The following is a 14,873-nucleotide window of genomic DNA, read 5'->3' on the forward strand; positions in this document are numbered from 1 at the left end:
ATTTTTTTTTTTTTGAATAATGAAGTCGGAATATGTATAAAATTTTGCGAGTTTATCATTTTTTTTTTTCTTCAGTTTTTAAGGATTCAATTAATTTATTTCATCGTGGAAGCGTTAAAAATTTATATTACAAGATGTTCTTAAATGTATAAGCACCATCGATTAATTAAATAATAAAGTAATACTGAAAACATAACAATTCATTTCTTTAGGGTGGCCGTTTTAATCGATGAAATAATTTTTTTTTTTCACGGTCAATGAAATTCAAAAAATGAAACACTAAAGCTGAAAAATTTTCCAATTGAGGTAATGAAAACTGAGCTGCAAATGAAAGCCCTTAAAGTAGAACTGTTAAATTGTCAATTAAAAAAGAAAAAAAGACATATTTTCATCTTAATTGTTTAATTTTGAACAAAAAATATACATTCAAATTTTCAGATCAAGGAATTAGTTTTCAACCAAACAGATTAATTTCCAACTAAAATAATGAATCTTCAACGTGAATAGTTAAATTTTATAACAAAAAAAAAATGAATTTTCAACCAAAAAAATTAATTTCTACAATAAAAGGCGAATTTTTCACAAAATATATAAGTTTTCAAACAACTAGTTTAAATTATAAATAACAAATATCCACTTTCAACCAAATAGTTGAATTTTCACCTTACAAAAATGCTATTTCAACCAAAAGTAGAATGGTTAAATTTTATGTTAAAAAATCTCATTCTTAACACAACAAACAAAAACAACAAAAACGGATTATCAGCAAAATATTAAAATTTTTGACTGGAATAGTTAAATTTATAATTTTAAAAAAAATTGATTTTCAACTAAGTAGTTATATTTTTAACAAATGAATTTTAAATCCTCAAGCAAGAAAAATAAATGTTGAATTTTTAACCAAAGAAAGATGAATTCGCACCGAAAAATATTTTTTTTTAAAACTTATATTAAAAATCAGAAATATTTTTTCTTTAAAATAATGCTTCTACTATAAAAACTACTTTGAAGTATTTTCTTTATTCTTAAATTTGGAAGAGAGAAATTTCAAATTGTGACAAATTCTGACTTTTATAATTGTTTGAAAAAATTCAACCAAATTGTTGAATTTTCAAGCAAAAAAGATTAATAGTCTGCATTTTTAAACCATAAAAGTTCAATTTTTAAACAAAAAATTAAGTAGATGAATTTCTATTCAGAAAAATGAATTTTCAATTCAAAACAACAATAAGAAGGAATTTTCAACAAAAAAGTATAATTTTCTACCAAATAGTTTAATTTTATACGAATTTTTTTAATTTTCAAACAAATAGTTTAACCCTTAACCAAAATAAATAAATCTTCAACTAAGAGGTTGCATTTTCAACCAAAAAGAGATGAAATTTCCACAAAAAAAATGAATTTTCTACAAAGAAAATTTTTTCAGCCAAGAATGAAAAATAATGTTGACCAAATTATTGAATTTTCAATAAAATTTTAATTAAAAATAAAAAACAGTTAGATTTCACCAAAAAGTATATATTTTCAACCTGATTTAGACAAAAAAATTGATTTTCTATCAAAAAAGACAAATTTTCAACAAAAAAACATTTTTTTTTAACCAAAATGTTGGATTTTAAAACCATAAATGGAGTAGATAAATTTTCATTGAGAATGACTTTTCAATCAAAATCCAAACAAATTTTCTACGAAACAGTCTAATTTTATACCAATTTGTTGAATTTTCAAGCTAAAAGCTTAAAATTAAAAAAAAACGAGAACATAAAATAACAAGAAAAAAGTTTATTTACAATTAATCAGTTGACTTTTTTTTAACAAAATATTTGAATCTTCAGTTTAAAACAACTTTTCACAATGAAAAGAATTTTAAATTAAATTTTTTAACAAAAAAAAATAAATAAATAAATAAACGAACTCTCAACTAAATTTATGAATCTTCAACGAAAAAAAATGAAATTTATAAAAATTCGTTCACCTTTCAACCAAGGAGTGGAATTATTAATGAATCATTTTTTTGGCTTAAAATTCTACTTTTTGATTACAAATTCTACTATTTAGTTAATGATTAAACTTTTTTGTTGAAAATTAAAATCTTTTGTTAAAAAGTAATTGATTTTGGTCAAAAATTCATATTTTTTGGTCGAAAATTTGTACGTTTGTAGAAAATTCATTTTTTTTGTTGAAAATGTGTCTTTTGGTAGAAAAATCTTTTTTTAGTTTTTAAAAATTCACCTTTTATGCTTGAGAATTAATCATTTTTATTGAAGTCTATTATTACATTTTTGGTGTTTAGTTTAAAATTCTACAAATTGATTGAAAGTTTAATTATTTTACTGAAAATTAAACTATTTTCTTAAAAAGTCACCTCTTTTTTTTAAATTAATTTCTTGGTTGAAAATTAGTTCTTTTTAATTAAAAAAAAAGTATTATATTTCTGTTTCAGAATCAATCTGAATTCAAATATTTTCGACGAAATAAATTTCCGGGGTTTTCCCGGCTCGCAAAAATTTTTCACGGTCAATGAAATTTAAAAAATGGAACACTAAAGCTAAAAAAATTTCCACTTGAATTAATCAAAACTGAGCTGCAAATGAAAGCACAAAAAGTGCATCCATGATCTAAATTAAAAAAACAATCAATGAACTTTAAATTTGGTTTAAAAATCCTTGGAAAGCATCAAATTTTAATTCTCAATTCTTGAAAAATCTGGAAGTTGTTTTAAATTAAAAATTATTTTCGAAATTTTTTCCGAACTTCTAAATAGCTGTCAAAATAAATTTAATTTATTCTACAATTTTCAGAAAATCCTGCAAATTTTAGAAAATTTCTTTACAATTTGGATCTATAAATAACAATTCAACATTTATTATTTGTAGGCGAAATTTGAGTAATTTTTAGATATATAAGAATTGTGAAAGGCTTCAAAAGAATAAAAACACTTTTTTAAGATTCCAAGGAAAATTAAAAATAATTTTTCATTTTGAAAAATAATTTTAAGAGAATATTTAAAAAGTTTTTCGAAGATTTTAAGAAAATTTTTAAATCCCAATAAGTCCCAATTACATTTGAGTTTGAATAATTTTATAAAAAAGGGCAAAATATTTATTGTAAAATACTCTTTTCTACTATTTTCGGGTATGCTCTACACGATGCAATGGTTTAAATCCGGAAAATATTGATTTTCAATCAATAATTAACAAATTAAAAAAAAATTCCTTTTTTTTTTAATCAAAAAATAGAGGGGGAAGGGATTTTTTTTACTGTCGCAAATGTGCACAAAATGCCTGAACTTTTCAAATCCCTTGAGTTTTTTTATACGATTTTTTTAAAACAAAAATGGCAGCTAAAAAACGGAAACTAACAATTTTAAATTTCGTTTTGTCAATATTATTGGTAATTTTTTCACTCAAATCAAATAAATATTAAATTATTTCATTAAAAAGGTATTTGAAAAGTTTATTTTCGAAGAAAGTAAAAATATTTAGTGTTAAATAGGAAAAATTATGATATTAATATTATAAACAATCATTTTATTGCTATTTTTTGATTGAAAAAAAAACTTGCTTAAAAAAAGGATTTTTTAAAAAAAATTTTAAATTATTAATTGAAAATTAATATTTTCCGTTTTTTAAACCATTGCGTCGTGTAGAGCATATCCGAAAATAATAGAAAAGAGTATTTTACAATAAATTCTTTGCCTTGTTTTATAAAATTATTCAAGCTCAAACGTAAGAGAGAAATTTCTTCGTTTTGGGACTTTTAATGGGTTAAATAAAAATTCAAATATTGCTAAATCTTTAATAATTAATCTTTTTTTTTTTAATTAATAATTTCAAATAGAATGGGTTAAAAATTGAATATTTTAGACTGAAACAATATTTTTAATTTAATAAAATCCTTTAATTAAGAATATATTATTATGAAGTTCATATTAAGTTGAAAATAGTTATAAAAATTCAGTCACACGCATTTGAAAATTCTTGAAATTAAAAATGTAAGCTTGGAAATAAAAATTTTAAATTAAAAATTTTTAAAGTAAAAAAAATTTCGAAATACGCATTGTAAGATAAATAACAGCACAATTGAAAAACCTAACAATTTAACTAATTATTTTTAAACTTTTGAAATCGAACGTGGACAAATTTTTCTTCTACAAATTTGTAAAATTCCCCATGTAAAAAATAAAAATTCACTGTCATTTCCCTGAAAGTTCAACTATTTGCTAAAAAAAAAATCACCTTTTGGCTAAAAATTCATCTCTTGGTTAAAAATTCTACTATTTGGTTGAAAATTGATTCATTTTGATTGAATGTTAATTATTATTTTCAGTAGAAAAAAAAATTTCTATTTTTATTTTCGAATATCTTAATTTAAATTATTTTCTTAAAAAGTAATCTTTTTTCAAATTAAAATTTCAACTTATTTATTGAACACTTGTATTATGGGTTAAAAAATCCATCCTTTTGATGCAAAAATTCTCATTTGTTAGAAAACTTACATTATTTAGTTAAAAATTTCTCTTCCTTGCTTCAAAATTAAACCAGCTTATAAAATATTCATCTTTTCAAATTAAAAACTTAAGATTATATTTGTAAATATGCAACTCTTTCTGGTCAAAGTTTAATCTTTTTTGTTTAAAAATTCCATCATTTGGTTCAAGATTCGTTTTACTTTTTCAATTGAAAAACAAAAACTTGCAAAAGGTTTTTCTTGTAATGAAAAATAATAATAAATTTAGATTAAAGTAGAAATAATTTTGCTTAAATAGGCCCAAAATTAATTTAAAAAAATGAAAAATTGGAAATTTTCTGTTATCCAATAATCCAAATCGATAAAAAAAAAAAAAAAAAAAAAAAACTTACCAAAATCGCGGCCCTTGACTGTCTTGTCGTGACAGACATCGAAACCGGCCACCATAATATTTCCACTCGGTATTTCGACCGTCCAACCAGCGCCGCCAAGTTTGCAATTCATCTGGATCGCAATTTTGGTCGCGGCGGTCAAATTTGGCCGACCCTTCGCCATAATTGTCTTGGTGAGGACAACTTGCGACAAAACGGGCCGATCGACGCAACACTTCTTCTTGATGGCCGAGTATCGATCGAGATTGTTGTTCGGCACAATGCACATCACAAGTTGGGGATTCGATCGGCTCATAATAGACTCGAGCATTTCCGTATAACAGTTCGACCGGTCGCTTGGGATTTCAGCAAGTCTCGGCTGCTCGACTCGGAACCTCATTCCTTGTGAAGCTCGCGAAATACTGTTAATCAGTTCCTAAAGAAAAAAGAAAAAAAAAAAAAAAAAGGGAATTTTTATTTGGGTCGTTTTAATAATAAAAAAATTAAAAAATCCCGGTTCTTTCCCGGAACTCTCAAGTCAAAAATTTGTCCATTTGAAGTAATTAAAATTGAGCTGCAAATTTAAAGCACTCAAAGTTGAACTCTTCAATTTTCAACTTTTAGTTTACAAGTTTTTTTATTTACAAAATTTTGTATTTGAAGGCTCAATAATTTTATACACATAAAAGGGAAGCCAATCACACTTTTATCAATTATAGAGTTCAAAGATTCAGATTCAGTTCAAAAATATAAACGCATGTCATTATTTTAAACAATTTTAAGCTAGAAACATTAAAAAATGGAACACTTAAATTTTTTTTTTTATAAGCTAAGCACAGTTCTTGAATGAAAATTTAAATTATTTTTAATTTGAATAGTTAAAAAATTCTTAAAATGGTTCAAAATTTTATTTCAAAATCTTGAAACATTTAAATGTTGTTTTACATTTTTTCAAATTAAAAATTATTTCTTAAAATTTTTCAGAACTTCTAAACAACTTTTTAAAATTATTCAAAATTTTCCTAACAATTTCTTCAAAATTCTTCCAAATTAAATAAATATCCTTCCAAATCTTCCTCATTCATTTTTGAGAATTTTCTAAATATTTCTAAACCTTTTTACATAATCTTTTAAAACTAATTTTTCGAAATAAAAAATCATTTTCAATTTTCCTAGTAAATGTTTTCTTATTCTTCTGGACCATTTCGTGATTCTTAAAAAGCTTCTAAACTTTTTTCGAAATCTGCCAAAATTTATAATATTTGGTTGCAAATTAGGCCGTGGACTAAATATTTAACTTACTCGATTTTTTTTAAGAATAATAGGCGTTCAAGTGTTATTTATGCATTAAAATTAAACAATTTGACTCACAAATTAAATTTTTTTAAATTGAAAAATAAAATTGTAACGTTCAAAGTTTAGATTCAAATATTTAATTTATAATTGCTGATTTTAAATAAGCAGCCATATATTTTTAAATTTGAATTTGACTAAAATTAATTTTTATAGACATTTTATATTTATATAGATATTTTATATTTCAAAGATGTCAAGAGATTATTTCTGCAATTTGAGAAAGCAAAAATGATCAAAAACTTAAAATCTTTTCAAATAACTTTTAAATGAATTGCTTAACATTCTTTAAAGTCAATAAAACTTATGGAAATATTTTTAAATCCTTTAAAAATAAACTTTAAAATCCCATCAAGTCCCTAGAAATCAAGTCCTTAAAATTACTTAAAACTCAGAGATTTCTTGATAATCCTTAAACTCCTCCGATTATTTTTTATTTTATTTTTTTTTTTAAATCGCTGCAACTTCTTTACAATCATTTAAAATCTTTCGAAGTTTCTCACAATTGACTTAAATTATTTCAAATCTCTGAAAATCCTTTAAATTTTCTTAAATTCCTTTAAATCTCTTTAAAATTCTTAAAATCTTTGAATTTTTTTCAAATTCATTAAAATCTTTTTAAATAACTTTTCAAAAACTCGCTTGAAATTCTTTTAAGACCACACCAAAATTGTCTTAAAATCTTACAAAATAACTTGTAAATCCTTGAACATTTTTGAATGATTTCTGAATTATTTTTGAAATCCTCCGAATTTTTTTGAACTCCCTTCAACTTCTTTGAAATCATTTTAAAAATGTCAAAATTGACACAAATTAATTAAAATCTCTTAAAATCCTTAAATTTTTTTAAACTCCTTAAAATCTCTTGAAAATCTTTAAATCAATGAATTTTTTTAATACCCTTGAAGTCTCTTAAAATATATTGAAATCTTGTTAAATAACTTTTTAAATAGGTTTAAAAAATTTTAAATCACTAAAACTGTCTTAAAATCTTTAAAAATGTCTTGGAAATCTCGAAATTTTTTAAAATTATTTTTAAATCCATGAAAAGAAAATCTTAAAACCCAAATTTCAAATCGTACTTTAGATTTAAAAGTCGAATAATAATTGATTTTAAATAAATATATAAAATAAAAATTAATAATTACGTTTAAAATCGAAGATTTTTGCTAAAAACAATTTTAGTTGATCAACTAAGAATATAAATTAATGATATATAATAATCTAATTTTTGATTGTTTGATTCTTTAAAACTGCATTAAAAAATCTTTTAAAATAAATTGTAGGCTTAAAATGCAAAATTTTTTAAGTGAAAAATTTTTGAATCGAGCATTCTAAACTGAAAGATATAATTGAAAAATATCACAATTTAGTTAATTATTAAAAAAAATAACAGTGGAAATCAACGTTGAAAGGATTTTTTCCCCTAAAAACTTGTAAAATTCCGTGTAAAAACATAAATTCACTGTCATTACCCAATTTTTCCCGGTTTAAAATTTCCTGACTATTTTTTATTTATTATTCTCGGGGGGTTCAATCGAAAGAAAAAAAAAGAATAAGAATTCCAGACGAATTCAGAATGAATTCATGACCTTAAAACAATGAAGAGTTAACTTGAAAATAATTGAACAAAAAATTCATCGAAATCATTAAGCTTGAAATTAACTTAGAAAAATTTAAATGCATTCAAAATAATTAAAAGGAATTTAAAAGAATTTGATAAAATTCCTTGGAATTCCAGGTGTTAAAAAAACTTCAGAATGAATAAAAGAATAAAAATTATTTTTAAAATCCATTAAATTCAGTGAATTTAGAAAAATCCAAGTGAATTCGAGAAATTTAAGACAATTCTAAAAAATTAAAGTAAATTACACAAAATTCCAAAGAATTCAAATGAATTACAAAAAATATTTTAAAATTCCTAAATCTTTGAAACCCTATGAAATTTCTCATTTCTCGTGAATAAATTCTTTGAAATCTATTCCCATATGACTGATATGCTTTTGCATTTAAAAGAAATTGGCGAAATGTATAAAAATTCCAGATAAACTTTTAACAAATTGAGGATAAATAAAAAAAATTGAATTGAAAATAATTTTAATGAATTAAAAAAAAAAGTTTGAAAATAAAGTTTCCATTATTTAGTAAAATAGTGAATTCAAAAGAATTTAAGAAAAATGGGAAGAATTCTCTGAAATTCATCAATTTGACGAAAGGTATACAAATTCCAGATTAACTTAAACAAATTAAGGATAAATTTAAAAAAAATCGAATTAAATTAAAAATTATTTTAATGAATTTTAAAAATGTAAGTGTATGAAACAAATTTAAATGAATTACAACAAAATTCCAAAAAATTCAAATTAATTACAACAAATATTTAAAAATCTCTAAATCTTTGAAAAAACTTACGAAATTTCTCAATTCTCGTGAATAAATTCATTTAAATCGATTCCCACATGACTAATATTGATTAATATTCTTTAGAATTTAAAGAATTTGACGAAATTTATTAGAATTCCAGATAAATTTTAACAAATTCAGGATAAATTTGTGCAGGACTTCAAAACAATTTAAATTAAAAAGAATTCTAATGAATTAAAAAAATTTCAAAATTCCACTCATTAGTAAAATAGAACTGAATTCAGAGGAGTTAATAAAAATGGGAAAAATTTCATGAAATTTATAAATCCCTTGAATTCAGTAGAATTAGTGAATTAACCAAATTTAAGAGAATTTCAAGGAAGTTAAGTGAATTTAAAAAAATTCAAGTTTATTAAAAAAAAAAAAATTAAAGAGAATTTTTTCTTTTAAATTTGTTACCACTATTTATTTTTGTCCTGACAAGTTATACATTTAGTAAAAAATAATACAAAATATTCCTCAAAATGTAAGAATGAACTGCTGAAAAAATCGCAATTTTTTTTTATTTCAAATCTTTCCGCATAACTTTTACAGCATTGTATTATTAAAATTTCCTACACTAAAAAAAAAGTAATGTTTTTGCACATTTTTAATGTTTAAAAAAAAATTAATAAATTTATTAGCGATTTTATTCGATAAATTAAGAATATTTTAATGTACCCGCATTTGGACAAATTTTTGGCATTAAAATTAAATATTATAGATTTATATTAACTATTAATAAGATTAATATTATCGATTTACCTTTTAAGATTAAGTAAATTAAATTTTCTGTTGAAAATTTATATTTTTTAATTAAAAATATAACTCTTCTGAAGAAAATTCGTATTTTTGACTTGAAAATTCAACATTTAGGGTTACATTTTTTTTATTTCTTGACTGAAAAAATGTCTTTTGATTAACATTTGATGGGAAATTCGTTTTTTTTTTTAAATTAATTCGACTGCTTTCAACATGTAGTTAAAATCTATTTTGGTTGAAATATCAACTATTATATTTTTTGATCAGAATTCAACTTTTTTGGTCAACCTAATACTTAAATTTTTTAACAAATTCTTGAATTTTAAAATAAAAAAGACTAATTTTCTACCAAATAAGATTAATTCTTATTAAAAATATAATAGTTGATATTTCAAACGAAAAATGTTTGAATTATAATTTAAACATGACATGATTTTTTAAACAAATAAGATTTTTTTAAAAATAAAAATATTAATCAAAACAACAGATTTTTCAGTGAATAGAATTTTCAGCCAAATAATAAAATTTGTAACCAAAAAGTAATTTATATTTTTTCAATAATTTTTTCAATTTATGTATTAACTTGAATTAAGATAAATTCTAATTCAAAATTTACTACCAAACAGTTTAATTTACAAGTAAAACGATCATATTAATCTATAGTATTAAATTTTAATGCATACTTACTAATTTTATTAAAAAATTTAATTCATGAGTTATTATTAAATTACTCAACTAAGCAGTTGACAAAATTTGAGTTTTCAATAACCTATACTTTGAACAACATTTTTACAATAAATTTTTGTTTTTAGTTTTTGTAGCAAAAATTCCAATTTTTTTCTAATCTTTTTTTTATTTTAAATTCTGCCAAATTGAAGAAATTTTCTTAAAAGCTTCCACATTTATTTTTTTAAGTGTTGTCAATCGTTATAGAATCTTTTTAAATATTCTCTTAAAATTAAATTTGGTTAAATAGAGAAAAATTAAAATTCTAACGTTCGAAGTTTAGTTTTAAATATTTGAATATAAAAAAAATATATAAATCCACGTTATCATTTTTAATGCTCTAAATTAAAAAAGCAATCAATTAACTTTAAAATTTGCAAAATTATATAATTTAATGGAATTTTAAGGTAGAAACATCAAATATTGAAAAAATTTTACAGAACACTTCTTAAATTAGAAATTCAATGATGTTCTTTTTAAATAGTTTTAAACATCCTTAGAATGTTTCAAAATTTAATTTAAAAATTTTGAGAAATCTAGAAATTGTTTTAAATTTAAAATGATTTTGGAATTTTTTCCAGAACTTCTAAATATCTGTCAAAATGAATTGATTTTTTTCTACAATTTTCAAAAAATCCTGCAAATTTCATAAAATTTCTTTACAATTTGAATGTATAAATAACAATTGAACATTTTCTTAAAATTCCTAGGAAGATTAAAAATAACTTTTCATTTTGAAAAATTATTTTAAGATAATATTTAAAAAGTTTTTCAAAGATTTAGGCAAAATTTTCAAAAGAGATTCTAGAAGATTTTAAAGAAAAATTTCTAAAATTTGCATGATAATTTTTAATTTTTTTTTTTAACTACTAAATATCTCTTAAAATTAATCAAATTTTTTCTACAAACGTTCATTTATAAATTATGCATCAAAATTAAAAAATTTCACTTACAATTTAAGCATTTTTTAAATTTAATAAAATCATTTAATTAGGAATGTATTATTATGACGTTATTTTGAGGTTGGAAATAGTTTATAAACTTTCAGTCACACGCATTTAAAAGTTCTTTAAATTAACAATGTAAGCTTAGAAATAACAATTTCAAATGGAAAATTTTTGTAGTAAAAAAAAACTTTGAAATACGCATTGTGTAAGATGAATAATAGCATAATTGAAAAATTTAATATAATTTTAAGGAATTTTATTAAGCTGGAAACATCAAATATTGAAAAATGTAGTATTTTTTAACTGAAAACTTCTTAAGTTAGAAATTCAATTATTTTCTTTTTAAATAGTTTAAAAAAGCATCCTCGAAAACCTTCAAAATTTTATTTCAATTTCTTGAGACATCTAGAAGTTGTTTTAAATTTAGAATTATTCTGGAAATTTTTTCAGAACTTCTAAATATGTGTCAAAATTAATATAATTTTTTCTACAATTCCCACAAAATCCTGCAAATTTTAGAAAATTTCTTTTCAAAAGTTGCGAAAGGCTTCAAAAGAATAAAAGCACTTTCTTAAGATTCCTAGGAAAATTAAAGGTAACTTTTTATTTTGAAAAATTATTTTAAGAAAATATTTAGAAAGTTTTTCAAAGATTTAAGCAAAATTTTCAAAAGAGATTCTAGAAGATTTTAAGAAAACTTTATAAAATTTTCATAATTTTTTTTTCTTAAACTCATAAATATCTCTTAAAATTACTCAAACTTTTTCTACAAACGTTCATTTGTAAATTATACATCAAAATTAAAAAATTTCACTTCCAAATTAAGCAATTTTAGAAATTTTAACGTTTCCAGGTTTTCTATGTCAAAGAATTCAGTTAAAGATTCTTTACTTTTAAATATTTGGTTTCAATTTACTTGTCTTGAATAAAAATTCAAATATTGCTAAATATTCAATAATTAATCTTTTTTTTTAATTGGAATTTCAAATTTATTGGGTTAAAAATTGAATATTTTAGACTAAAACAATAGTCTAAATTAAAAAAGAATTCTTTAATGAAGAATATATTATTATGAAGTTATTTTTAAGTTGAAAATACTTTTGTTCACATTTGTTTAATGACTAAGACTTTCAAATTTAAACCGTTCAAGTTTTAACGTTAAAATCTTAAAATTCTTCAATTCTAAACTGGTTTAAAATCGTTTTTCTTCACTTTTTATTACTTCAATTACAAATAAATTTAAAAAATTGATTTATTTATTAAATAAAAATGTTTTTAATCCAAAATTTTCAATATCAAAGGCTTTTATTTTCTATTTATTCAAGTCTTTAAGAAACCATTTTAAAATACTTTAAATTAAAAATTAAAATTTCTGAAATAAAAAAATGTTCAATTACGCATTGTAAACTAAATAAAAGAATAATTTTAAAAAATAACAATTCAACTAATTACTTAAGAAACAGTTAAAATCAAACTTCTAAGGATTTTTTTTCCTACAAATTTGTAAAATTTCCGATCAAAAAAATAAATTCACGGTCAGAAAAATTAAACAACTTTTCCATCTTTTCTAGGACGCTAAACATCCTGAATTAATCCTGTCACAGTCTGAAAACAAGCGTTAATAATAAAAAAATAAAATAATAATAATAATAATAATAATAATAATAATAATAATAAATAAGAAAAATACCTGACAATCGCGTTTCATTCTTCCAGTGCAGACAATGACCCAATCGCGGAGTTCGGTGGTGACCAACAACTGATTGGACCTGACTTCGGTGTCCCAATTTTGGCCCTTGGGAACGAGAGCGACCCCATTTGCCATGATTATCTTGTCTCGGGGTATGACTCGCCCAGGAACATGCGTCAATTGACCGTCCAGCATCAGTCCCCAGTCATTCAACTCCTCGACGACCTTCGGTTCGCTCAGCAAACGTCTGTTGAACGACATCAAACGCTCGATACGAGCTCTTGGCTCCAGTTTCGTGTGTGTCGCCAAGGCGTTCATTGTCTGATAACTCGATCGCATCTCGTCCGTCAAACCTGAACAATTCGGTCCAGGCATTCAATTTCAAATGAGGAAGAGGTTCATCATTCATCGGACCCTAAATTTAACCCGTAAAGGGTACTGGGTATAATACACCCAGAGAGTTATTTGCGCTTTAACAAAACGTACCAAATTCAAGAAAATGGAACATACGGCCGCCAGATTAACAAATGACTTGTTGAAGCTTTTCTTTTTTAGAATAAATGCTTTTTTGTAAGAAACACTATAAGATTAATTTTATTTTTCAAGCGCCGTATCTCGGAAGTATTCAAGTAAAATTTTAAGTAAAAATATTTAAAAAACTTGAAAAGTTATGAATTTTAGAGTGAAATAAGTCATTTAAAAACATTTTTTTAACTACTTTAGATTTCAAAAAATGTTATGAAACCTGTTTCTCCTTATAATAGATAAATTAAACAACATTAATTGATTTTCTTGTAAAAAAACTATCCAATACTGTCCGCACAGCACACGTTTCAATACCCTTGGGTATTTAATACCCAGTATGCTCTTAATGTAATTTTACGGAAATGTGCCTTTGAAGGGTTAAAAAAAAAACAACGTAATAGTTGATATTTCAACAAGAAATTATTTTCTTTTAAAAAAAAATCAAAAACCCATTGAATTGAACCAAAAGAGATTAAATTTCTTACAAAAGAAAGATGAATTTTCAAATAAAACAAAAAAAGAAATAAAAGAGGACGTTTCGCCCAGGAAGTTTAATTTTCTATTAAAATAGACAAATAAGACGAATTTTCAACAAATTAAATCCATTTTCAAACAAATAGTAGAGTTTCGAAACTAAAACAGATAATTTATTATCCATAATGGAATAGTTAAATTTTCATTAAAAAAAAAAAAAAAGAATTTTCTACAAACAGTTGAATTTTCTATAAAATTGTTGAATTTTCAAGACAAAACAACGAACTTTCCACAAAAAAAGTTTAATTTTTCACCAAAATGTTAAATTTTCAAAGACAAATAGACGATATTTCTACAAAAAAGTTGAAATATCAACAAAAAGTTAGCCTTTTCAGTTAAAAAAAAAATTAATTTCTAACGAAAAAATTTACTTTTACAAATTATTTTAATTCTAAACCTAAGAGATAAATTTTTTGCTAATATAATCAAATCCTTAAGAACAACACAAATGACATTTTAAGAAAAAATTGCGACTTTTAATTAAACAGTGGAGTTTCCAACAAAAAATACGTTTTTTAAACAAACAAATTACATCAATTTTCAACCAAATAGTCGAATTTTGAACAATTTACATTGATTTATTACCAAATTTAAAAAAATGACCGAAAGAATTTCGACTTTTAATTAAACAGTGGAGTTTCCAACCCGAAAGACATTTTTTTTTACAAATCACATCAATTTTCAACCAAATAGTCGAATTTTGAAAGTAAAAAGATCAATTATTAGCCGCATATGGTAGTTAAATTTGGTTTTAAAAAAATCAATAATAATAATAATAAAAAAAAAACTGTTGAATTGAACCAAAAAAAATTACATTTCTTACAAGAGAGATGAATTTTGAAACGAAAAACAAGAATTATCTTGCAGGAAGTTTAATTGTCTGCTACAATAGACAAATTCTCAACAAAACATATAAATTTTCAAACAAACAAGAATTGAACCAAAAAAAGATTAAATTTCTTACAAAAGAAATGTATTTTCAAATGAAAAACAAGAATGATCAAAGCTAAATTTTTACTAAAAAAAAAAAAAAGTATCATCGTAAACAAAAAATGGTAAAATAGTGCGATCGTCAGAATAAAAAAAAAAAAA

The 14,873-nt window shown here is 22.6% G+C and overlaps 1 protein-coding gene across 2 annotated transcripts in view; it reads right to left on the reverse strand.

Annotated features, from left to right (window-relative positions):
• The window catches only part of LOC117181462 (piwi-like protein Siwi), a 96,475-nt gene that overhangs the window by 6,238 nt on the left and 75,364 nt on the right, over positions 1-14,873 (reverse strand). For both annotated transcript variants that reach the window (XM_033374265.1, XM_033374178.1), the window contains exons 9-10: positions 12,723-13,075; positions 4,863-5,277 (exon numbers count right to left, since the gene is read on the reverse strand). In XM_033374265.1, the coding sequence (XP_033230156.1) occupies positions 4,863-5,277; positions 12,723-13,075 (768 nt within the window). The remainder of the gene's footprint in view (positions 1-4,862; positions 5,278-12,722; positions 13,076-14,873) is intronic.

This window comes from Belonocnema kinseyi, chromosome 1 (assembly GCF_010883055.1).
Source record: "Belonocnema kinseyi isolate 2016_QV_RU_SX_M_011 chromosome 1, B_treatae_v1, whole genome shotgun sequence".
Taxonomy (NCBI): Eukaryota; Metazoa; Arthropoda; class Insecta; order Hymenoptera; family Cynipidae; genus Belonocnema; species Belonocnema kinseyi.